Source organism: Ranitomeya variabilis, chromosome 7 (assembly GCF_051348905.1).
Source record: "Ranitomeya variabilis isolate aRanVar5 chromosome 7, aRanVar5.hap1, whole genome shotgun sequence".
NCBI lineage: Eukaryota > Metazoa > Chordata > Amphibia > Anura > Dendrobatidae > Ranitomeya > Ranitomeya variabilis.
This window is the reverse complement of record NC_135238.1, coordinates 61,061,253-61,083,259: the sequence shown is the minus strand read 5'-3', so window position 1 is coordinate 61,083,259 and position 22,007 is coordinate 61,061,253. Positions and strand designations below refer to the sequence as shown.

Below are 22,007 nucleotides of genomic sequence, written 5' to 3'. Positions count from 1 at the left end.
TATTTTCTTAGCAAGCACCCGTCACCAGTCCGTGGCTGCCTATTTTCTTAGCGAGCGCCTGTCACCAGTCCGTGGCTGCCTATTTTCTTAGCGAGCACCTGTCACTAGTTCGTGGATGCCCATTTTCTTAGCACGCGCCCGTCACCAGTCTGTGGCTGCCTATTTTCTTAGCGAGCACCTGTCACCAGTCCGTGATCGCTCTTTTTATTTAAGTATTAAAGACAAACTTTGGTAGCAATACAAAGTGATAATGTGGATGCCTGATCAGAAACATTTGTGCACCCCTGGAATAGAATTTAATTCACCCTTTAAAACTGGAGGAAGATTAAAAAATAAAGTTTTATTCTATATCTGCAAAAGATTTTATTTACAGTAAGAAAATTTGTATAAATTATTTTCTAAATATTTCTAATAAAAAATATTCAGTCCGTTTTGTTGTCATTATTGAACTCTAACGTCACAGAGCCATCTGTGTTGCTATCAGAGGATTCCTCAGAAACTTGAGTACTATCGGAGGTTGGCTGGCTTCCATCTTCAAGGTTCCCGTGATTTTCAGTGTCTAATTTTGCTTTGTTTTTGGCTTCTAATGAAACCAACAGATACTTGAGCAGCGCGTTTTCTGCCAGAAGACTTTCAGAAGCGGCTACCAGCTCTTTGATCTTATCTGCCATGGTTCCTGCCTCCCGGGCTTTCTGCTCATACAGTGCTTGCAGTTGCTCCTTGTGATCCTCCAAGGCTTTGTTGTGTTTTTCTAATTTTTGTTTTTGGACTTTAAGGTCTTGTGCGTCTTTTCTAGCTTCTGAAATCTGTTCTGCCAGCTGATCCTGAGCCTCATGTAAAACCTTAATCTCTGCTCGGAGTCTGTGGATCTCTTGTTCCAAGTAAGAAACATGATCCTCTTTGTACTGTAGGTAGTGCTCCGGGCACGAGGCTGGTGGATCTGCTCCAGTGGAAGGCAAGGTGGCATATTTCAGTAGAAATCTCAGAAGGTTCGGAATAGTGATCTGCTCGTCCTCGGGATACTTCACGCTGTTCTCTTTCCTGTAGATATAGCGGGGCATGGTTATAATAAGCTGGTAATCACATGAGTACCATTATACTACACAACATACTAGCCGACCACTAGCTTCATCAATAAGCTAAATTCCCTGTATAATATTAATACTTGTGAGCCCCAATATGGGCAGTGATGACAATGTATGTACAGTGCTGTAGAATATTATGGTCATTTAAAAAAAAAAAAAAGAGTAATAAATAATGTCAAAGTCCAACCCAGCATAATCTCATTGCAAGGGGACAAACACCAAAAACCATCAGACTTTTGACTATAGCAACATGCAGCAGATTTGCCACCATTTTTTTTCTGCAGCATGTGCATGGTTGTTGCAAGCCCCAGTCAATAGAATGCCACCATAGCAGACATTTCTGTTCCAAATTGACCATATGTGAAAAGCCTTAAGGCCTCATTTTGGCATGTTGATCGTGCATGTCTGATTGTTCTCCCAGAGATAAACTGCCGGCCGACATGTCCTCTGGCGACTTTCTCATAGAGAACACAGGAGCGCTCTGTCAAACGAATGCTCTTGTGTAGGGGAAAGTCGGCTGAGATGGCAGTCATCCAATCGTTCGGCTTACAACCATCTAATGTGTGTGCTTGGCTTTAGATCACCACTGGGTCCGGTAAATTATAAATTAGGGAATTTTCCTATAGTATAGATTGCTCTCGCTCACAATTCTGCGGCCACCCTTGGGAACAAGTAAAGTTCTGTGGCCTCATCTGAACAACCCTCATCGGCACAGAATGCAGCCGGAGATGAGAATGTAACATTTGCAGCGTGACAATTCCAGGTCTGAATCTTCACCCCTTTCAATGTGGAGATGTGAAATTCAGTCAGATCCACAGGTTACACGTGCAGATTCTGCTCTGGATTTATGACAAATTGCACAGCCATCCGGCAGTAGATTACAATTACAGTAGAATTGTAGATTACAATTACAGTAGAATTTCTGCTTCACGACCTGATCCTAAAAAGATCTTGGCCACATATCCAACCAAAACTGGAGCTCGCACAATGCAATGCAAATAAAAAATCATTTTGATTTTATACCAAAAGGTAATTAATATGGCTGTTAATGTAACTATTTTATCTATATAATACCGTATATCTAGTCATCTAGTAAGTCTATGGGTCGGTACTCCATCTCAGAACGCTGAAGAGCCCCTTAGGCTTACAATGGAGCTGCTTGTATGCCGTGCGCAGAGTGGTATTTTGGGATCAGTGGGGGTCTGGGCCCTGAGACCCTCCACCAATCGGCAATCAAATGCAGAATCAATAGTAACAGTACTGTATAATTTTTAATATATAACAAAAATTATACAGTACTGTCACTATTGATATATATAACATTTATTTTTTTAAATGGCACTATCTTTAAAATGGAGACACTGCGACCATGTTTTTCTGCACAATGAGGCGACTGATACATTAGGGATGAGATGTCATTTACTGTACAATCCCGCGCTATAATGAAGTGATTATTGATGCAGAACGCTGCAATATCTACAGAAAGAAGCTTTATTTGCACAGGATGTGCAGATTATAGCCGTGAAAGCAGCACATGTTCTGCTTGTGTATTTATAGTATAGAGGAAACACGGCTGCAATGTTTTACAGTAAAACCATTCTGGTTATTAGCAGAAATGCCCGCTACCCCCACTGTGCTTCCTCTTCATCAGACACCCCAACGAGTATGAAAGCGGCAGTGTCCCTAAAGTCACAGGACATCAGTGACACAATGTAGCTATGAAAAAATAGTTTGCTTGTTATTGATTACTTTTTTTAATCTTAAGTATCTTGAAAAAAAAATGTTGAGGCACAAAATTATGTTACGGGTTGCAATATCATCCAACGCTTTGTAATTGTATGTGGTGCTGGAGGGGATGCCACCAGTACTGTGGACATATGAGAAGCAGCCAAGTGGGCACTGGGAGACTAGTGGCATAAGTACCACACTAAATGGGATTAAAAAAAAAAACTACAAGTTATTTTCATCTACAGGCTGAAAAAGCCTCACAGAAACAAAAAGCTGCTACAGGTGACAGTCCGGCTCCTGTCTACACTGGTTATTGGCGCAATATTGCGGATCCGGTCACACCAGGCACTTCATAAGAAGATGAGAGGCCCTGGACCAGACCGCGACGCCCATCGTACCGGGACCGCCCCTGGGTGAGTATAATCTAACCTCTTTTTCTCATCTTTCAGGATACATCGGGGGCTTATCTACAGCAATACAGAATGCTGTAGATAAGCCCCTGATGCCAGTGGACTTAGCTCACCTTCGATTTTGGAGGTGACCGGTTCCCTTTAAAGCTCAGTCTGCACGATAAGCCTGTATTGATTCTAACTACTTTTTGAATGTGTTTTGTTATACAACTAACACTTACCACTATCCAAATATTTCTGGACGAGAGCGAGAGCATTTCTAGGGAAAGAGCTCTCCTGGAGCTGTAAATTAAAGGGGTCGTCCACCTCTGAGGATATTGTTGGCAAGCCTTGCTGCTTGACAATTCCTAAAGGTGTGCAGAGCAAACACTGCTAGGCTTCTGCTCGGCTTATGGTTCACGTATATGGAGAAAAAGCCATAAAAAAAAAAAAAGCGTCGAAGCAGTGCTGTGGGTCCCTTCATTTTTGAGGACCTGTGAGGGACTAGAGGTTGGACCCCCAAAGATTAATAAGCGAGGTCATATCTTAGAAATTTGCAAACCTTTACGGAAATGGGGTTACCCCTTTAGGTTAGGTTCATGATTACAGCCAAATTATCTCCCAATTATATCAAATGACTAATCCGTAACTTCCAGAAGACAATCTTAAGGTACCGTCACATTAAGCGACGCTGCAGCGATAGCGACAGCGATGCCGATCGCTGCAGCGTCGCTGTGTGGTCGCTGGAGAGCTGTCACACAGACCGCTCTCCAGCGACCAACGATGCCGAGGTCCCCGGGTAACCAGGGTAAGCATCGGGTTGCTAAGCGCAGGGCCGCGCTTAGTAACCCGATGTTTACCCTGGTTACCAGCGTAAAAGTTAAAAAAACAAACAGCACATACTCACCAGCGCGTCCCCCCAGCGTCTGCTTCCTGACACTGACTGAGCTCCGGCCCTAACAGCACAGCGGTGACGTCACCGCTGTGCTTTCACTTTCAGTTTAGGGCCGGCGCTCAGTCAGTGTCAGGAAGCAGAGGCTGGGGGACACGCTGGTGAGTATGTGCTGTTTGTTTTTTTTAACTTTTACGCTGGTAACCAGGGTAAACATCGGGTTACTAAGCGCGGCCCTGCGCTTAGTAACCCGATGTTTACCCTGGTTACCAGTGTAAAATATCGCTGGTATCCTTGCTTTTGCTGTCAAACACGGCGATACACGGCGACCTAGCGACCAAATAAAGTGCAGACCTTCTAGCAGCGACCAGCAATTTCACAGCGGGATCCAGATCGCTGCTGCGTGTCAAATACAGCGATATCGCTATCCAGGTCGCTGCAACGTCACGGATCGCTGGCGATATCGCCTAGTGTGACGGTACCTTTATTTTAAAAGAATCCTCCAGACTATTTGAAAATACAACAAGGTGTATGCCAACCTTTATGTTGGATATAGTGAAATAAATCTCTTTCTGTGGAGGTTTGTTAATCACAGTCTGTTACAGTGGTCCACTGAACACTCTGAATGTTACATGCTAATGTAATGTCAGACCTTCCTGAGGCTCCTCTATATAGCAGAACCATAACGTGAACACTTAGTGTATTACAGATCACTAGAAATAAATCATAATCACAGCTCAACATTCTCGTCAGAAGAAATAAATTCTGAGGTAAAGGGTCCAAAAACTTCATACTACTTACCTATGCTGGGGGAAGAGCATAATGGTGGGTACACGGTCCACCATAAACTCCCAAGGGAGATCATTCTGTGCAATATTTATTCTGGAAGGAAAGTGAAGGAAAAAATATTTTGTCAGCAGGAGAATTTACTGCCCACCGCTCACATAAGGGTCCACCAGATGAGGAGTGGTTTTGATGCAATGGAGACAGTAAGTTCAGGCTAATTAAATTTCCATTATGATAGCTGTCCCATTATCAGCACCAGTTCATGGTTCACAGAGCTTCAAGTCTGGATTTTTTCTAGCACAGAAAGAACTTATCACTAGTCATGTTCTGGGTTTGGAGGGAGATGATTAGGTGAGTAGAACTTGGAGGGAGATGATTAGGAGGTAAGTAGAACTTGGAGGGAGATGATTAGGAGGCGAGTAGAACTTGGAGGGAGATGATTAGGAGGCGAGTAGAACTTGGAGGGAGACGATTAGGAGGCGAGTAGAACTTGGAGGGAGATGATTAGGAGGTGAGTAGAACTTGGAGGGAGATGATTAGGAGGCGAGTAGAACTTGGAGGGAGATGATTAGGAGGCGAGTAGAACTTGGAGGGAGATGATTAGGAGGCGAGTAGAACTTGGAGGGAGATGATTAGGAGGCGAGTAGAACTTGGAGGGAGATGATTAGGAGGCGAGTAGAACTTGGAGGGAGACGATTAGAAGGCGAGTAGGACCAGGAACATCATGTCTATTGAGAACTGGTGGGTGGGGTAATAAGCAGGTCAGGAGCACAACATCAGATGGGTCACATTGGTAGGCATCAGTAAGGTAGGCGAGTGACATGATACTAACAGATAGGTGCCGGGTCACACAATGAACAGGAGAGGTGCATGATACCTGCTGATAACACGGGTGACCCATCAGATATCAGTAAACGGTAGGTGAGCAGGTCGGTGACACCACAACTGGTATCTGCTGGATCGGGTGAAACTGGGCACCTATCCTGTTCCTTACGTGATGTCACCGGCCCCACTCGCCTCCCAATGCGGAAGTGAGTAGATACCGATTGCCCCTTCAAAAAAGGGCACCCCCTCCATGTCATACCAAGTGCAGAGGTAAAACAAAGGTGGGTGTTTTGGGACAGCCATCACACTGAATATTTATTTAGCAACTTTGATTAGTTTCAATCACATTGAGACAACTTTATCTGTTGGATAACCCACTTGACCGGACAGGGAGGGCTTTGTGACAAAACATTGGGAACATAGTAGTAAATCTGTAGTTACGGCAGCGCCTACATTTGGCAAACAGGTTTTTCTTATTGCTCTAACCACTATGTTGGGGTTTCTACAATTTGGGTGTAAGTGTCACGTGAAAAGTAGCATCCTGTAACCAATAAAAGCTGCACATGTTATCACAATTGTATAGTAGTTTCAGCCAGACTGCAATATAGGACAACCCTAAGGCTAGCCTGCTGCAAACATCCAAGGGGGTAAATGGGCGTCATGTAGAAGGGCATCTGGAAGGTAGATGTGCGATAAAGGACCGAGCTCCACAGCTTTCGAAATAGCGGAAACTCTCTACTCTGAAGAGCAGCTCTGGAGCACAAACTGCTGATACTTCAAGTTTAGAACCGTGGACACTAATAGAAGGTATATTTATCTGGTTGGAAAGCAATTCCAAGGGAACCTGCCACGTGGAAAAAAAAAGCTATTAACCTGCAGATATGGAATTTTCAGGTTAATAGCGTTCTGAACCTGCCCGAAGCCGACACTTAGACCCCCGCTGCCGAGAGGAAATGACCTTTATTCCTCCTGGTAGCGGTGGGCCGTCAGTCACCACTCTATGTAAGGAACGGGCAGGAAGTGTCAGCTGTCAGGTTCCCTTTAAAAATAATACCATATGCTTATTTAAAAATTTAATATAGAAAAAAATTTGGTCATATTATCACCAGTATATCATCCATTTTTACATGTAAATAATTAAGAACATTTTCTAGGTAAAGGCGCTTCCTAAAAATAATTGCAAACTGTCTGAGACAGATGCCATACAGACTGAGGCAATATTGCATCCATTTTGTGTGTGTTTTTTTTTTTAAACACCCATTGAAATGTGTACGGCATCTCATAAAAAAAATATATATATTTATTGGACTGTCATGTATATACCTTGTTGCTGACACCCCGTTGTCAGGATCCTTTTCAATTTCATCTACTATACTTCATAAAAGAGTAAAGTTTTTTTTTTTTAATCAGTTTATGCGCTAGTTTTTTTGTTCCATGGGGTAGCATACTTTTAAAATACCATTCACAGCAATACTCACCCTCCCCAGGTCCAGCATTTCATCTCTGCTGATCTTTGGTGATTGGCTGCAGTAATGTGAAGTGACTGCTGCAGCCCATCACTGGGCTCAGCGGCTTGTACCATCTACACCGCCAGAGACGCTGAGCACTGTAACTGGCTGCAGCGGTCACTTATGTTATTGATGTGACCTAACCCCCTGCAGCCTGTCAACAAGGTGCAGGCCCCAGGGATGGAGAGTACTGGTGCGACTGCTATTTTAGATGTGCAACCCTATGGAACAGCACTTAAAGGGGTTAGCCCATTTAAAATGTTAAAGAACCCATCATCCTTGATGTTTGTGATCAGGTTCATACATGAAAGCTGATTACCTGTTACAAGGTGACTAGCCTTGTTGCCTGTGTTTGCAATCCTCCACAAATTTGGTGCAACAGCCAGGCTAAGAATTAAGGCGTAACAGGACAGGCGATTAGTTGCAGATTGCCGGGAATCCTATCGCTGGGATACCCCACCAATGTCCAGAACAGGGCACTGGTACCCCATTCATGGTCTTTGGGTAGGACCCATCACATGAATAGGAGACTCCAGAGCCATGTTCTCAGGATCGGTGTGGGCCTCAGTGGTCGGACCCCCAGTGATCAATAATTTATCACCATCTTCTAGATATGGTGAGCCAACTTCTTTAACTGGTCCATCTTCTTGCCAATACCCCCATTGTCATTGCCAGACCATGATTATGTGATAATACTATCTTACCTAGCTACAATGAGACTGTCTGTAGCCAATAGCTGCGAGAGTCGGATAAAAACATGATTCAGAGTGGCACAAAAACCACACCAGGTTGTATAGAACAGCAACAACACATCCTGCCAAAGAGACAATTGTGGTTATATAGGGTGTCATGAGTCTAGACGCAAACAGATATGACCTGACGAGTCTACAAAGACATCACGTCTAAGTCTCGGAAATCAGTTTTTGAAAGTAGCTGCTCTCTGGTTGGCCTGTTTACCAGGGCTGTGGAGTCGGAGTCGTAGATTCGGAGCCCATTTTGGTGGAGTCGGAGTCATGGAAATTGAGGAGTCGGAGTCGAAGGTTTGGCTTACCGACTCCACAGCCCTGCTGCTTACATCACATACACTGCCCGACATAGAAGAGAGGCATGGCTGTAATCCCACCACCCGCCCATGGACAATACTTCACTCATCAGCTCATTGCTGGACCCGGAGTGTGGGAATGGCCCATTGAGCCGCGCTGCCCAGGATCACCGGCTGGGAGCTGTAGTAACGTCAGATTGCCATGTAAGGATCGAAGAAGAAAAGCCCGCCATTCTGCTCATCCTACATGAAGCCCCTCCGTGTATATAAGTCATTGTACAGACACCACACAAACCTTTCCGCTGTCCAGAACAACATGACGAAAAGTAGTAGTCGTAACTTCAGTGATTAGTTGTGATCGCAACGCTCCTAGCCCAGGGTCACTGACTAGATGCCTCCGCAGCGGACTGTAAACTTTGCTGAAGTTCTGGATAAAAACCTCTGAAAAAAAAAAAAAAAAAAAAAAAAAAGGATCGTTATAATATCCTAATGTCAGAGGTTATTTAAATGCATCGTGATTAACTACAAAAACATACACAAATAGGACTTTGAAAATAAGACCCAAGACCTTTACAGTACACATGACTGCTGCTGGGCTTTTAAAATAAAAATAAATAAATAAATAAAAAAATTGGGAAATCCAAACCTAAACCTATTACGTTTACTCATTAGTGGATGCCAATCAAAGCCGCACTCTTAGGGAAAATGCATCATCCCATCACTAGAAAGGTCACCCATATACAAAGTCAACTATTATACATTCAGTTTTTGATCCTGGTGTCTAAACCAGAAGTGAATCCAGAAAGAAGAAACAGAGCAACAGTATTCATCTTTATACTCTACATTCTTTTTGGCTTTGGCTCAAAGATCACATGTGAATTACTGGCTTTGGAGTGATCATTAAAAGGTGCACACCTCCTAAAAAAACACCCCCAATAGAATTTTTATTAGCGATACCCATGCAAGTGCATATGTAGAGTCAGTGCGGTAACATACTCACAGATCGCCAGTCCTCTGCCCACGTCTTCTATACTGGGGTTTGGGTGTGACCGGAAGTGGCTTTTAAGTCTATGGGTGTCAGAGCGAAGCTTCACAGACTTACACTGTAATGGTAGGGTCACACCACCGTTTTCTCCACATCCAAGAAAAACGGTGCAATTACTCTGATCAGAAATTTAGCAAGTGTAGGACAGCACCTCACCACAAACATAATAACATGTAGGTAATGGTTGCAGAGATGCCCAAAAAAGATTAACCCAAACCGCCATAAAAAACAAAAGGTGAAAAAAGCAACAACAGTAACCACGGAAGCAAAAAAAACTAGATTTTTAGATATTGTGGGGGCTGTTGTCACTCTCTTCACCTTTCAATTACTCTGATGAGAGCAGCATCAATTTTTCTTAGATATTAAGACAAAAAAAAAAAAAACCAAAACACAAACTGGGTTCAAAAATGTTCACGGACCTATACACTTGCATTGCAGATTTCAATCAGACACTCGGTCCAAGGGGTATATAGAAGGGGTATACAGTGTGAGCCGGGGAGGATAGAAGCCACGTGAGTGAGAAGAGGAGTGGTGCTGGAAACTGGGGAAGATGGCGATTGGAGAGTATATAAATGCACTTGCCCTACAGTCCACACGCATTTACACAGATATAACTAATAACATTATTGGGAGTCCTTCTTTAATAGATGTGGGCAAATGCTGCAGCCCTGACCCCCTTCCCTCTGGAGTAAACCATGCCAACCCTGCTAAGTACTTGTCTGCTTTGTTAAAATTGCATTGTTTTGCACAAAAATGTAATTTGCCATCATGTGCAGCTTTTTGGGGCCGTTTATGACATAAGATATACCACATATTAGCCCTGAAAATCTCTCGTGTGTATGGACAAGTTTGGCTACATAGATAGTGAGGTCAGCTCCCGTACACAATGCGAGACACTGCTAGATGGACATACCCAGCGTGGGTCCGATGAGGGTCTGACTGTGGTCTATGATATAATGGACCTCTTCTTTCAAGTCAATGATAGCAGCAAACTTTCTCTCCTGACCGGATGCCCCCAGCCTCTCCGCATGCAACCAGGATAAGTTGGAATCCAGGAGATACATATTTAAGGTCTTGTTGGTCCTACACCTGAGGCCAGTGATACGGTCATTGCTCATATGATAGCTGGAAGGGACTTGTTCCTTCTCCTCAATATGAGGCACTATAGGAGATGATTGCTCATTAGGGGCCTTCCCTTGGGAAGAAAGCATGGAGAACGCGTCGTCGTCTTGGCTGGCGGTCAACCCTCTGCTCACGGTCTGACAACACGCAGTATAGAAGAAGTAGGGGCTGTAGGAGCTGAGAAAGTTGCTGCATTCTCTCACAGAGGACATGAAGTTCAAGAAGAAATGTTCTTGGAGGTAGAAGGACTCTAAGGCTGCGGTGATGTGCAGAAAGTTGCAGTTTGGCTCATGGACGGAGCTCAGGGAGACTCCTCGGCTCTGGTTCACACAAAGCTCACACACGTTCTGGACCCTGGACAGGAGCTGCCACTTTGGCAGGACAACAGTGTTACAGCAGCAAGGGAATGGAAAGGAGTCCAGATCTTCTCGCTCCTGGCTCGGAGTGCAGCGGCTGTACCTCAGGACAACTTCCATGATCTACAATACACACGTCATGTTTGGTTTAAGATAATACATTTAAAAAAGGTCTTTCAGAAAAAAGAAACTGTAGCTGATGGGATTAAATAGCAGATTCACCTTAATTATCATGGGTTAGCAAATGGAGCTGTGACACTAGTGTGAACAAAGCCTTACTATTTGGGTAAACGAGTGCCGGCATAATGTAGCATGTGGTTATTTGCATGTAGGGGGTAAAAGTGTATTGGGTGAGGGGTGATGGACGCAGTTTGTGTGCTCAGACGCTCACATGAGCGGATAAACAAGTTGTGTAACCTACTGTGTCCAAAGAGAACAAAGGATTCTGCAACGCTAACAGAAGCCCCCGCACGCCTCTGGAAACATGGAAAAGGCTCGCCAGGTCCACGAGCAGCCGTCACCGCGTCAAGTGTTTCTCCAATAAATTAATAGTACAGGTGAAGGTCACAATTGCTCGCAATTTACAGGGAAAATCTGACGTCAGGAACTAGATGTTCCCCATTACTAATATCGGAGATGAACATTGCTGCACATAGAACATCTATGGAGAGGGGAGGAAGTGCACTGGAAGAAGTGGTTGCAGAGCACAGACACGTCCCCAACGCATTTCCAGCCCGAAATCTGCGTGTAGCTTTACTGAAAACAGCATAACCAGGAGTAGCCACTAACCTCATCCAGCAGGGGCTGTTCATCAGCAAGAGGGTCGAAAGGTATGAAGATGAAGAGGGCCGGGCCTTTCTTCAGCTCATTATTCAGAAGAAGACTTTTACCACCATGAGGACGTAGCCAATGGAGCAAGCGCTCACGATTATCTAATGCCCACTTGAAAAGATTTGTAGCTGTGAAATTCGTTACATGATTAGGGTACACCTGCCAGTAAAAGAAAAAAAATAAATAAAAAAAGGACTGAAACACCCAGACTACAGATTAAAAACCAGTTCAGGACCGGGCCACTTTCCTAACCAGGCAAACTTTGGGGTTTTATTGTTTCAAAAGCTCTAAAATAGCGTTTCCTGTATTTTCCACGATACATGGGACTTCATTTCTATGTCACTTTTACTTGCAGATACTGGGAGAAAATGGAAAGATACTTTTTTTTTTTCTCAACAAAACACAAGAAGTACTGATATATTATCTCAAATTTTGAAAGGCTCACACCTTGCGATGAAACGTCACAGGAGCCCAGATGGGCTAATAAACCACTATATTTTTCTTCAAAGAAGGAGAGCTGGCTTCTTCTACTATATAATTGTCTAAGGGTCACTTCCGTCTTTCTGTCCTTCTGTCCGTCCCGGATATTCATTGGTTGCGGCCTCTGTCTGTCATGAAATCCAAGTCGCTGATTGGTCATGGCAAAACGCCCACGACCAATCAGCGACGCGCACAGTCCCGAAGAAAATGGCCGCTCCTTACTCCCCGCACTCACTGCCCGGCACCCGCATACACCCCTCCGGTCACCGCTCACACAGGGTTAATGACGGCAGTAACGGACCACGTTATGCCGCGGGTAACGCACTCAGTTACGGCTGCTATTAACCCTGTGTGACCAAGTTTTTTACTATTGATGCAGCCTATGCAGAGTCAATAGTAAAAACATCTAATGTCAAAAATAATTAAAAAAAAAATAAAAAAATGATTATATACTCACCTACTCCGCCTTTCCCGCTCCTCGTGATGCAAGCGGAACGTTCCGGTGGCAAGGATAGTCTGGCAGAAGTACCTGCCATGACATCACAGTCATGTGACCGCGACGTCATCACAAGTCCTGCGCGCCTGCGCTGAAAGGACCTGCCGTGACGTCACGGTCATGTGACCGCGACACGGTCACGTGACCGCTACATCATCACACCCTGGGACCGCAAGCTGCTGCCTTCACCCCACACAGGCGACAGAGATACAACGCGCCTGCGGAAGGTGAGTATACGTTTATTTTTTTAACCTGTGTCATACGTGGCTGGGCAATATACTACGTAGCTGGGCAATATACTACAATATACTGCAATATACTACAATATACTGCAAAATACTACATGGGCTGTGCAATATACTACGTAGCTGGGCAATATACTACAATATACTGCAAAATACTACATGGGCTGTGCAATATACTACGTGGCTCTGTGTTGTATACGTCACTGGGCAATATACTACGTCACTGGGCAATATACAACGTCACTGGGCAATATACAACGTCACTGGGCAATATACAACGTCACTGGGCAATATACAACGTCACTGGGCAATATACAACGTCACTGGGCAATATACAACGTGGCTCTGTGCTGTATACTACGTCACTGGGCAATGTACTACGTCACTGGGCAATATACAACGTCACTGGGCAATATACAACGTCACTGGGCAATATACTACATCACTGGGCAATATACTACATCACTGGGCAATATACTACATCACTGGGCAATATAGTATGTGGCTCTGTGCTGTATACTACGTCACTGGGCAATATACTACGTCACTGGGCAATATACAACGTGGCTCTGTGCTGTATACTACGTCACTGGGCAATATACTACGTCACTGGGCAATATACAACGTGGCTCTGTGCTGTATACTACGTCACTGGGCAATATACAACGTCACTGGGCAATATACAACGTAACTGGGCAATATACAACGTCATTGGGCAATATACTACATCACTGGGCAATATACAATGTAACTGGGCAATATACTACGTGGACATACATATTCTAGAATACCCAATGCGTTAGAATTGGGCCTATATATATATATATATATATATATATATATATATATATATATATATATATATACACACACACATACATACATATACATATATACATACATATACATATACACTCACTGGCCACTTTATTAGGTACACCTGTCCAACTTCTTGTTAACACTTAATTTCTAATCAGCCAATCACATGGCGGCAACTCAGTGCATTTAGGCATGTAGACATGGTCAAGACAATCTCCTGCAGTTCAAACCGAGCATCAGTATGGGGAAGAAAGGTGATTTGAGTGCCTTTGAACGTGGCATGGTTGTTGGTGTCAGAAGGGCTGGTCTGAGTATTTCAGAAACTGCTGATCTACTGGGATTTTCACGCACAACCATCTCTAGGGTTTACAGAGAATGGTCCGAAAAAGAAAAAAAATCCAGTGAGCGGCAGTTCTGTGGGCGGAAATGCCTTGTTGATGCCAGAGGTCAGAGGAGAATGGGCAGACTGGTTCGAGCTGATAGAAAGGCAACAGTGACTCAAATCGCCACCCGTTACAACCAAGGTAGGCCTAAGAGCATCTCTGAACGCACAGTGCGTCGATCTTTGAGGCAGATGGGCTACAGCAGCAGAAGACCACACCGGGTACCACTCCTTTCAGCTAAGAACAGGAAACTGAGGCTACAATTTGTACAAGCTCATCGAAATTGGACAGTAGAAGATTGGAAAAACGTTGCTTGGTCTGATGAGTCTCGATTTCTGCTGCGACATTCGGATGGTAGGGTCAGAATTTGGCGTAAACAACATGAAAGCATGGATCCATCCTGCCTTGTATGGAGCATCTTTGGGATGTGCAGCCGACAAATCTGCGGCAACTGTGTGATGCCATCATGTCAATATGGACCAAAATCTCTGAGGAATGCTTCCAGCACCTTGTTGAATCTATGCCACGAAGAATTGAGGCAGTTCTGAAGGCAAAAGGGGGTCCAACCCGTTACTAGCATGGTGTACCTAATAAAGTGGCCGGTGAGTGTATATATATATATTTCAAAATCGGAACAGCATCTCACATTACCAAACTGTAGTGCAGCGTCTTCCCAACCACTGTTGAAATGGTCTTTGGTAATAGATGAAAAAAAGAAAGACAGCACAAAAAAAAAAAAAAAAAAAAAATTGAAAAAAAAGGGCTTTAATGCCTGAACGGCGTGGCGACGTTTCGGATATCTTTATCCTTTTTCAAGCTTGAAAAAGGATAAAGATATCCGAAACGTCGCCACGCCGTTCAGGCATTAAAGCCCTTTTTTTCAATTTTTTTTTTTTTTGTGCGGTCTTTCTTTTTTTTATATATATATATATTACAGGGCCATCTGAACATATATGTATTGCCCATTTCCTCTGTAACTGGGGCTGGTATATTGGCCCAGGTCAGTGGAATTTCACCTGCTGCTTGCGTAGCCGGACTGGTCTCTTAGGACCCCCCAGCAGATCCTGCTGACTCCTTACCCCTAGGCAGTGCTTGTTCAGCGCAGTGTACACAACGATTAGGAACATAAACATAATAAATCATGTCTGCACCTCCTGTGCGGAGTCTAACCCTACAGTTGTGGAGGCAAGGAGCCGGTTGTCTAACAATCTGGTGCAGGCAGCTCACCGGGCATTTTCCTCCAGTAAGTGTATACATCCGAAAATGATGCGCGTCAGAGTGCACGTTCGCTCCGCCGCCACCATTATAGTCTATGGCCCCATCAGCACATACGTCCGACTCCCATTTTGCGGGGGTTCAGACAAGCCCGATGGGGCCAATGAATGGGTGTCTGAATGCAGTGTGAAAGCTGCCTTATTTTTGTTTTTAACTCCTGAAGTACTTACTAAAGATGAATTGAGGTTTCTATGCAGATAAACACTTCCTGGACTGACGAGAGAGATTTCCTTGGCAAGTGCTTGACGAGTGATTACTCCAAAGCGTATAGTGTCTATATAATCTGCAGAGAAAAGGACGGGAGAAATTAAACCATCTTACTAAAGAAGAAAGACCACAAAGTGTCACCCAAAATCTTCCCCCCTATTATTCAGAGCTCAATGATCAGACCCACAAGCGTCATTAGGGCAAAAGATCCTACAAGATTACTCCCCATGTTAAAATACGGTACTTACAATTGCTGCCTAGCTGGCTGCGATACAGGGAATCATATGGCCGAATTGGGACTAGTCTGACGTGCCCACCCCTTTACATGGGGAGATTTGTGGAGCGCACCGCACACACCGCCGTTACTTAAGTCACTGCTAATTATCTTCCTAAGGTTTCTTGGAAGTATGTGGTGTATAATGGCGCGGCTGGATTTAGACATTACCTGAGCGAGAGATTTGTATTGCACATTTACTCCTCAACAATGAAACTGAACATCAAGAAGGAAAATTTGTGGAATCTTCAAATTATGATTTTTTTCCCCCCCAAAAGCATCTCAATTTACAAGTATGAGACACGCGGAGCAATACACGCACTAAACCCCACTGATAACATGCCAAGGAGCACATTAATGACTGTGTGGAGGAATGACCGCACACTGGTTCCACAAACAAACCACTGCAATACTGTTAGTGCACCTGGAATGAAGACAAGAGGGGTCCGGCTACCGCATACTATGCCACACCACACCGTAATTCTGGGAGAGGGGCAGGCGTGATGTTCCCTTGCGGTCGCCCCGGCATTTCCCACGAGGTCTCCAGACATCATTGCATCCAAAACCTCCATTCCCATCTTCCACTGCACCATGATAGCCTTTGAGTGCAGTGGTGTGAGGTCAATAAAGAGGCCATCGTGAATGTCACATCTACTCCCAGGATTATGGTGTGGGGCAGCAGCACCTCTACCTACCAGCTGCACTAATAGCTTGGCATTGTATAGAGCCGGTCATGGAACGTTCGTGGTGCGAACATTTGTCCATGTGTCCCAAGAGCCGTTTTCACCACGTTGACACCAAGCCTCATGTTCCTTGTGCTACAGCGAGCAGCCAGCATGGCCTAAACATGTGCTATATGGCCAGCAGGGTCTCCAGATTTGTCCCGCTTTGAGTATATCTGGAGCATTGCAAAATGAGCCGTCAGCAGCGGATCTTGATGAATTGCCCTAATGCCTTCAGGATGTCACAATATTCCTCAGACAACCATTAATGACATCACTGACATCAGCCAAGGTGTGCAAGTGCAGGTATTTCGAAACATGGTGCTCATACTCAATACTGAATCAATCAAGATGTTTCGATCATTTGGCTTCTGTTTTTTCATCATTTGCATTTCTTTAACATATCCATCGATCCTGTGATTTCGATAACTACACGGCTTTTCCTTCTCGGTTTTATGATTTCAATGTTGATAAATGTATAATCGTTTTATCTTCAGACTGATCAGATGCTTCTGCAGTGGGAAACTAACTAGTATTGTGACTTGTAATGGGAAACAGTCAGCATCTATAATGGGGGAGAAGACTAGGGTCTACACAGCCACACAACCAAGACATCTGTTTTGTAGATCAGATGTGCCAGTCATGAGAACGCTAGCATAGACCCATGCAGACTACAATTTCCAAGTGCACAGGCACGCCTATGGCGCATTTTCAGCCTGATTTACATAGGACTTCTAGAGGGATTAGAACATCAGGACCCTCAGTCATGGGATGATCACGGCGCCCAAATAAAAGAACATGCTGATATGTTTTTTTAGCATTCCCGGCAGCTAATGACTGAAACAGTTCAGTAAGAATAAAGTCCTGCAGCAAAATTAAAAAAAGAAATAAAAATAAAATACAAACAACCCTTGTGTTTTACAGCCACCCCCTGACTGCTGCTAGTGATATTTGTACTCATTTATTATCCCAAAAGGGTAGATGGCATTTACCATAATCATCTCCTCAGTGCGACCTAATAAAAGCAGCAGAGATGGCACTGTGTGCGGGGCACGGTAATCATCTCCTGACTCACTGCAGTAATGAGCGTCACAAAGTAGAATATATACTACACGGCCATGGGAACAAGAACACCCGGACCACAGGGGTTGGGAACACATCTATCATTACAACCCAAGTGATTACATGGCGCTTTTTTTTTTTTTTTTTTTTTAAACAAAGTTGCCCATATTCTAGATCATCTTTATTACATGCATGAAATGGTTGTATTTGGAAAGATACTCAAAATCAAAGTGGAAAATCAGATTACAGGCTGATCCAACTTCAGTGGAAATGCCTCAAGACAAGGAAATGATGCTCAGTAGTGTGTGGCCTCCACGTGCCTGTTTGACCTCCGTACAACGCCTGGGCATGCGGCGGATGTTCTCCTGAGGGATTTCCTCAAAGACCTAAACTGAACCATCAGTCAACTTCTGGACAGTCTGTGGTGCAACATGGCATTGGTGGATGAAACAAGACATGATGTCCCAGACGTGCTCGACTGATTCAAGTCTGGGGAATGGGCTGGCCAGTCCATAGCATCAATAACTTCATCATGCAGAACTGCTGATACTTCAGCCACATGATGCCTAGCATTGTCATGCATCAGAAGGAACCCAGGGCCCAGTGCACCTGTATATGGTCTCACAATGGGTCTGAGGATTTCTCGTCCTTTTAATTAATGGCAGTCAGGGTACCTCTGGCGAGCACATGGAGGGATATACAGCCATCCAAAGAAATGCCACCCCACACCATTACTGACCAATTGCCAAACCGGTCACACTGGAGGATGTTGCAGGTAGATGAACGTTCTCCACGGCGTCTACATTTCTGTCATGTCTGTCACATGTGCTCAATGTGAACCTGCTGTCATCCGTGAAGAGCACAGGGTGCCAATGTCGAATCTGGCAAATGCCAATCACCCGGCTGTAAGCACAACACCCACTTGTTGACGTCAGGACCTCACACTACCCTCATGGAGTCTGTTTCTGACAGTTTAAGCAGACAAAAGGAGAAGGTAGCAGTCCTGCTTCTTGGTTGTTGACCTCCTATGGCCTCCCTCTACATCTCCTGGAGTACTGGCCTGTCTCCTGGTATCTGCTCCATGCTCAAGACACTGTCCTGACAGACATAGCTAGCCTTCTTGCCATACCTAGAACTGATGTGCCATCATGGATGAGCTGCACTACCTGATCAACTTCTATGGCATGTACACACCGCCTTATGCTACTGTACCTCTAGGGGTGAAAGCAATGACAAAATGCAAAAGTAACCAAAACAACAGTCAAAAGGTTTGACAACAGAGAAATGGTCTGTGGTCACCCCCTGCAGAACCACTCCCTTATAGGGGTTGTTTTGCCAATTGCCTATTATTTCTACCTGTTGTTTGTTCTATTTGCACAACAGCAGGAGAAATCACAATCAGTGTTGCTTCATAACTGGACAGGTTGATTTCACAAGTGTGATTGACTTGGGGTGCGACCATTTAATTAAAGAGAACATCACCAAGACTGACCGTGGTCTCACCAGTACAGGCATGCACATACCTTTCTGTAAGGAGTGAAGAGCAGATCGGAAAAATGTCAGATATCCAGGAGGTTGAGGTGACGTATTAAACTCGAAAAAACCCAGGACACCAGGCTACAAGAGAAGATGATAAAAGGGACTGCCATTAATGATATCCGTGCTGTCTTATCGCAAAGGTAACATTTGTTTAGAAAAATGTATTACATCCACAGAAGAACATGGATTTAATGTAAAATAGAAATATCATCCAGTCAGCGGTGTAAAGTCTGTACAAAGAGGAATGCTGGTAAGTCACATCTGCAGCCCATAGAAATACACTGAGCGGTCACTCAGCAGCAGCTCTAGACTTCTCTGAAGCCGGTATCTCATAAGCAGTCCCATGTAAATAATCTATATCTACAGAGTGGGGTCCTAGTCACTGAAAAATGCACAAACAATGTATTAAACATTATCCATCCCTCTGCGCGACCCCAAATAAAAGGCTTATCCTGTATTGTACTACTGTACCCAATGTAGTACATATTGTCGGGGTCGGTCTATTTTATACCGACTCCACAGCCCTGCGGCAGAGAACATGTAGTTAGGTTAGGGTCACACTAGCATCCCAAATTTAGTTTTTTATGTTTTGTTGTAGGAAACAGGTTACAGACACCATAGGCAGATTATAACGAAGGCAATCTGGGCTACCGACCAAGGCCCATCGCCAGATTGCTGTCAATGTTTTGTGTGTCGCCATCTGGGGTGCACATATCCCGGCAGGGAGCTTTCCTGCTCTACGCTGCCGACAATGCAGAATGGCAGGGGAGCTCCCGTCACCTCTGTTGTGACCGGCCAGCGCAATGACGTTACCGTGCTAGCAGGTACGCGCTGGCCAGTAAAAGTGGAGCCTTGATGACCAGCAGAGCGCCGAGTAAATGGAAGTGAGGGGAGCATGCAGTTTATTATTATTAATATTTGTATGGGATGTGTGGGCTCTCACTGCATATAGAGGACTATGTGGAAGCTAATGTACATCGGAGGTTAATGTATATAAAAGACTATGTGCGGGCTCATACTAATATACAAGTGCTTCTCACAAAATTAGGATATCATCAAAAAGTTAATTTCAGTTCTTCAATAGAAAAAGTGAATCTCATTATATAGAGTCATTAGAGTGATCTATTTCAAGTGTTAATTTCTGTTAATGTTAATGATTATGACTTACAGCCAATGAAAACCCAAAAGTCATTATCTCAGTAAATTAGAATACTTCATAACACCAGCTAGAAAAATTTTAAAATCCAAAATGTTGTCCTACTGAAATGTATGTTCAGTAAATGCACTCAGTACTTGGTCGGGGCTCCCTTTGCATCAATTACTGCATCAATGCGGCATGGAGGCGATCAGCCTGTGGCACTGCTGAGGTGTTATGGAAGCCCAGGTTGCTTTGACAGGAGCCTTCAGCTCATCTGCATTGTGGGGTCTGGTGTCTCATCTTCCTCTTGACAATACCCCATAGATTCTCTATGGGGTTAAGGTCAGGTGAGATTGCTGACCAATCAAGCACAGTGATACTGTTGTTTTTAAACCAGGTATTGGTACTTTTGGCAGTGTGGACATGTGCCAAGTTCTGCTGGAGAGTGACATTTCCATCTCCAAAAAGCTTGTCGGCAGAGGGAAGCATGAAGTGCTCTAAAATTTCCTGGTAGATGGCTGCACTGACTTTGGTCTTGATAAAACACAGTGGACCTACACCAGCAGATGACACGGCTCCCCAAACCATCACTTATTGTGGAAACTTCACACTAGACCTCAAGCAGCTTGGATTGTGGCCTCTCCACTCTTCCTCCAGATTCTGGGACCTTGATTTCCAAATTAAATGCAACATTTACTTTCAACTGAAAACACCTTGGACCACTGAGCAACAGTCCAGTTCTTTTTCTCCTTGGCCCAGGTAAGATGATTCTGGCATTGTCTATTGGTCATGAGTGGCTTGACACAAGGAATGCGACACTTGCAGTCCATGTCCTGGATACATCTGTGTGTGGTGGCTCTAGAAGCAATGATTCCAGCAGCAGTCCACTCCCTGTGAATCTCCCCCTAAATGTTTTAATGGCCTTTTCTTAATCCTTTCAAGGCTGCGGTTATCCCGGTTGCTTGTGCACCTTTTTCTACCACACTTTTTCCTTCCACTCAACTTTCCATTAACATGCTTGGATACAGCACTCTGTGAACAGCCAGCTTCTTTAGCAATGACCTTTTGTGGCTTACCCTCCTTGTGGAGTGTGTTAATGACTGCCTTCTGGACATCTGTCAAGTCAGCAGTCTTCCCCATGATTATGGAGCTACTGAAACAGACTATGAGACCTATTTAAACACTTAGGAAGCCTTTGCAGGCTTACTGAGATAATGACTTTTGGGTTTTCATTGGCTGTAAGCCATAAATTATCAACATTAACAGAAATAAACACTTGAAATGGTTCACTCTGTTTGCAATGACCATATAATATATGAGTTTCATGTTTTGTATTGAAGAACTGAAATTAAGTTTTTGATGATATTCTAACTTTGTGAGAAGCGTGTGTGTGTGTGTGTGTGTGTGTGTGTGTGTGTGTGTGTGTGTGTGTGTGTGTGTGTGTGTGTGTGCGCGCACGCGCGTCAGACACAAAGGACAAGATGGACCCCACTGGCAATAATGGGGTTGGTTTGAATTCTGTTAAGGTAACCAACCTTTTTTCTGTGGAAGTAACACAATCCTTCTAATGTAAACTCCAACACAAGAGGCCAATGCCCCCCCCCCCGGCCTGAGAAAGGATCGGTGTCACATTGAGATCTGTCCAAATGCCAGACACAGCAAGGGCCGGCTCATGCATTACATTAAATAACCAGCGCCATCTGCTGGCCAGTGATCGTCATCACATGCCTGTTCTCATTCAGCAAAAACTTCACATTT

General features: G+C 44.3%; 1 protein-coding gene across 1 annotated transcript in view; it reads right to left on the bottom strand.

The window, feature by feature from the left end:
- Nucleotides 1–320: 320 nt before the first annotated feature.
- The window catches only part of TXNDC11 (thioredoxin domain containing 11), a 43,586-nt gene continuing 21,899 nt past the window's right edge, over nucleotides 321–22,007 (bottom strand). The window contains exons 5-12 of the mRNA XM_077275182.1: nucleotides 19,096–19,189; nucleotides 15,478–15,590; nucleotides 11,568–11,768; nucleotides 10,214–10,901; nucleotides 8,551–8,696; nucleotides 7,918–8,027; nucleotides 4,896–4,976; nucleotides 321–1,041 (exon numbers count right to left, since the gene is read on the bottom strand). Of these exons, the coding sequence (XP_077131297.1) occupies nucleotides 423–1,041; nucleotides 4,896–4,976; nucleotides 7,918–8,027; nucleotides 8,551–8,696; nucleotides 10,214–10,901; nucleotides 11,568–11,768; nucleotides 15,478–15,590; nucleotides 19,096–19,189 (2,052 nt within the window). The 3' untranslated portion in view covers nucleotides 321–422. The remainder of the gene's footprint in view (nucleotides 1,042–4,895; nucleotides 4,977–7,917; nucleotides 8,028–8,550; nucleotides 8,697–10,213; nucleotides 10,902–11,567; nucleotides 11,769–15,477; nucleotides 15,591–19,095; nucleotides 19,190–22,007) is intronic.